The following is a 4,162-nucleotide window of genomic DNA, read 5'->3' on the forward strand; positions in this document are numbered from 1 at the left end:
TGCCGTCTCCCTCCCTCCGACGCTCCCTATGCAACTACTCTATGTGGTCACAAAGCACTGAGCTGATCTCCCTGTGCTATGCGGCTGCTTCCCACTAGCTATTGATTTTACATTTAGTAGTGTATATATGTCCATGCCACTCTCTCACTTTGTCTCAGCTTACCCTTCCCCCTCCGCGTGTCCTCAAGTTCCATTCTCTAGTAGGTCTGCATCTTTATTCCCATCCTGCCCCTAGGTTCTTCATAACTTCTTTTTTTTTTAGATTCCATATATATGTGTTAGCATATGGTATTTGTTTTTCTCTTTCTGACTTACTTCACTCTGTATGACAGACTCTAGGTCCATCCACCTCACTACAAATAACTCAATTTCATTTCTTTTTATGGCTGAGTAATATTCCATTGTATATATGTGCCACATCTTCTTTATCCATTCATCTGTCGATGGACACTTAAATTGCTTCCATGTCCTGCCTATTGTAAATAGTTCTTCAATGAACATTGGGGTTCATGTATCTTTTCGAATTATTGTTTTCTATGGGTATATGCCCAGGAGTGGGATTGCTAGATCATTTGATAGTTCTATTTTTAGTTTTTTAAGGAACCTCCATACTGTTCTCCATAGTGATTGTACCAATTTACATTCCCACCAACAGTGTAAGAGGGTTCCCTTTTCTCCACACCCTCTCCAGCATTTATTGTTTGTAGATATTTTGATACTGGCTTTAATGAAAGATAGCAGTTGTCCTGAAAGCACATAGATTTTCTTATCTTATACTTTATAAAAGAAAATAATGCAGGCAATTTTATAATCCTTTATGAATAATGCTTTTATAAAATCAATTGAGCATTTAAATATGTTTTTCTTATTTACAGCTTACCAGGACATGATTATAACGTCTCAAGCTTATCTAAAATAAAAGATAATATATATATCAACATTTTTGATGAAATGATTATTGAAAAACATGAGGTAAAGTAAAATAATTATAATAATCAATGTTGAAATAATTATAAGTTCAGACTGAATGAAGTCTATTAACATATTTGTAAATTTGGTTTTAGATACAGTATCTGTTTCCAACATTTTCTAAAAAGGATATGGGGCAACTTGAGATAAAATCAGACATATGACAAGTCAATTCAAAAATAACAGGGATCATAAACCAAATATAAGAGGAGGAGAGATAAATATACCAAGAATTTGGGAAAAGTAGATTTCTGCATTTGAACATTACATTTACATGTGAACTTCCTGGTAGCCAAGCTTTAGTGTATTTTTAAAGTTTGCTGCACTAAGCATATTTACTATGATAAAGGTATATACATTAAGATGCTTTACATTGTTTACTGACATGTAGCAAGATATCCAAAAGCAGTGGTTATGAACTGAAGGCAGGAATCTGGGGTATTGGCAGCTTTTTTCAAACTTCGGCCCTTCCCCAGATTCAGGTAAATAGCATCAACAATCCCAGGGCTTGGAAAATGCATATCATGGCTTTCTTGATATTCTTAACAGTTGCATATGATCACTAGAATCTCAAAATTGTCTATTATGACCCTGGACTCCCTGGCATTTGTTCTTCTTAGAAGAGAGAGATCAGATTAAAATGGGAGCCAGAATATACTGCATTTTCTTTTGCAAGGTTTTTACATTTCTAACCTGGACTGTCTATAAGTGGACCATCGGGTGAATTTTCTTAGTCAAGGAACAGGCCATGGCAACCTAACTGATACCATTATTTCTTGGCATTAAGCCAACATGATCCATAATTACGGCAGCAAGGCAAAGGTGGATAGTGGAAAGGTAAAAAATGAAGCAGAAAGCAAGATAGTGTGTGAGGAAAACTACAATGAATTGTCCTTTTTATCTCCCTTCTTTTTTCCTATCTCCTTACTTCAGCCCAAATAATAGTGTATAACTTTAATATTAACAGAAATTCTGAGTTTATGGATTTAAAAGAAGTCACATTAACATAAATAATCTAAGGTCTTACTCTTGTTCCACCCTCTACTCACAGAACCTCCACCAGTCCCTCCCAAAATTTTCTGGAAGCCTCCAAGTAGTCCTCATATATGTGCCTAAACATGACTGTTAGCTATAGTCATCATTCCCATTTCAACAGTGTGTGTGTTCTTTTGATTCAGGCTCCACAGCTCTCAAAGCCACTTAAAAGAATCTCACCACCACCACTGTTGACATTGCCCCTGATTAGGATGCCATCATCTGTGCCAAGGGTATTATCTCCCCAATTATCGTTGAGCCCAAAGCTATGAAACTTCAGAATACCCAAGAGGCACTGGATTCTGCACAAACATGGGAAGAATGGCCCTATTTTCTCTGAATTCATACTACATATTATGTATCTAGATCTTAAAGCAATAGTATTGGTACACAAAATCTCACAGTAGAAGAGCTTCTCCAGCCGCCGACCCTAATCATCAGGGGCCAAACGCAGGACAAGGGACCTAGTGGGGTACAGTGCACACCAACCCTTTCCATGTCCTCATTGTCCTTTCTCTTAGCCTTGATTCCTAAACTCAACCCAACTGCTCTCACCTTCCCTAATTACAAACAAAAAAATTCAGTGGATATAAGTACATACTAGTGCTAAAGAGAGGGACGTTGCCTATACTAGTCTTAAACGAGCAACATGCCTGTCCCAAGAGCTATTCTCTAACACCTTTCCCATATTCCCCCATTTCAGCACTTTTGTTGATGAAGTGAAAAATTTAAATGGCTAAAAGTGGAGTGAATCATAGAGTACTGCCAGTGGGGTTGGTCGTGGTGGTAAATGCCAAACCCATTTATGTCTAGTCCCTGCTTCCCTTACTACACATACTTTCTCTAATTTAAAAAATAGGATTATTGAGGCATAATTAGCATATAATAAACTGCCCATAATTAAAGTGTATACTTTGACAAGTTTTGACATATAATACCCATGAAACCATCATCAAATGAACATATCCACTACTCTCAAAGGTCTTCCTCTGTCCTGTTAGAATACCTCCCTCCTTCCTTTCCTTCCTCCTACCCCAGGCAACCACTGATCTGCTTTCTGTAACTATAGTTTACATTTTCTGGAATTTTATAGAAATGGCATCATACAGTATGCACTTTTTTCCCCTTGGTCTGGCAACTTTCACAGAAAAATTATTTTGAGATTTGTCTCTGTTGTTTTATCAAATAGTTCATTAATTTTTATTGTATAGTGGTAGTCTATTGAACACATACATTCTGTTGTATGTTTAAATATTCAGCTGTTGATGGACATTTGGATTTTCTTTGGGGGTGGCTATTATAAATAAAGCTGCTATGAGCATTTGTGTATAAGTCCTTGTATGGACAAATGCTTTAATTTCTCTTGGGTAAATACATAGGAGTGAAATGGCTGGATCATATGGTAAGTGGACATTTAAGAAACTGCTAAACAGTTTTTCCAAAGTGATTGTACCATTTTTTACTTCCACCAGCAATGTATGAGACTTCTAGTTCTTTCACAGTCTTACAAACAAGTGGTCAGACTTAAAAATTTTAGCCACTCTAATAACCATGTGGTTGTATCGCATTGTAGTTTTAATTTGTATTTCCTAATGACTAATGATGGTGAGCACTTTTCCATGTATTTATTTGCTATCTGAATATCTTCTTTGGTGAAATGTCTGTCCAAATCTTTTGTCTATTTTTCAAATTGGGGTATTTGTTTTCTTATTATTGAGTTCTGAGGATTCTTTACATATTCTGTATACAAATCCTTTATCAGATATATGATTTACAAATATTTTCTCATGGTATGTAGCTTGTCTTTTCATTTTCTCAACAGTGCCTTTTCAAGAGCAAAGTTTTAAGTTTTGATGAAGTCAAATTTATCAACTTGCTTTTGCTGTCATATTTTTTAGCTCTGCTTTTGCTTTATATATTTTGTAACTCTTTATTAGGTGCATGTACTTTTTTAATTTTTGAATTTTATTTTATTTATTTTTTTATACAGCAGGTTCTTATTAGTCATCAATTTTATACACATCAGTGTATACATGTCAATCCCAATAGCCCAGTTCATTCCACCCCCACCCCCACCCCCCGCCACTTTCCCCCCTTGGTGTCCATACGTTTGTTCTCTACATCTGTGTCTCAATTTCTGCCCTGCAAACCGGTTCAT

At 36.1% G+C, this 4,162-nt stretch overlaps 1 protein-coding gene across 1 annotated transcript in view; it reads left to right on the plus strand.

Annotated features, from left to right (window-relative positions):
* Positions 1-936: 936 nt before the first annotated feature.
* The window catches only part of CC2D2B (coiled-coil and C2 domain containing 2B), a 29,242-nt gene continuing 26,016 nt past the window's right edge, over positions 937-4,162 (plus strand). Inside the window, exon 1 of the mRNA XM_028481124.1 lies at positions 937-972. Within this exon, the coding sequence (XP_028336925.1) occupies positions 952-972 (21 nt within the window). The 5' untranslated portion in view covers positions 937-951. The remainder of the gene's footprint in view (positions 973-4,162) is intronic.

Source organism: Physeter macrocephalus, chromosome 20, assembly GCF_002837175.3.
Source record: "Physeter macrocephalus isolate SW-GA chromosome 20, ASM283717v5, whole genome shotgun sequence".
Classification (NCBI taxonomy): domain Eukaryota; kingdom Metazoa; phylum Chordata; class Mammalia; order Artiodactyla; family Physeteridae; genus Physeter; species Physeter macrocephalus.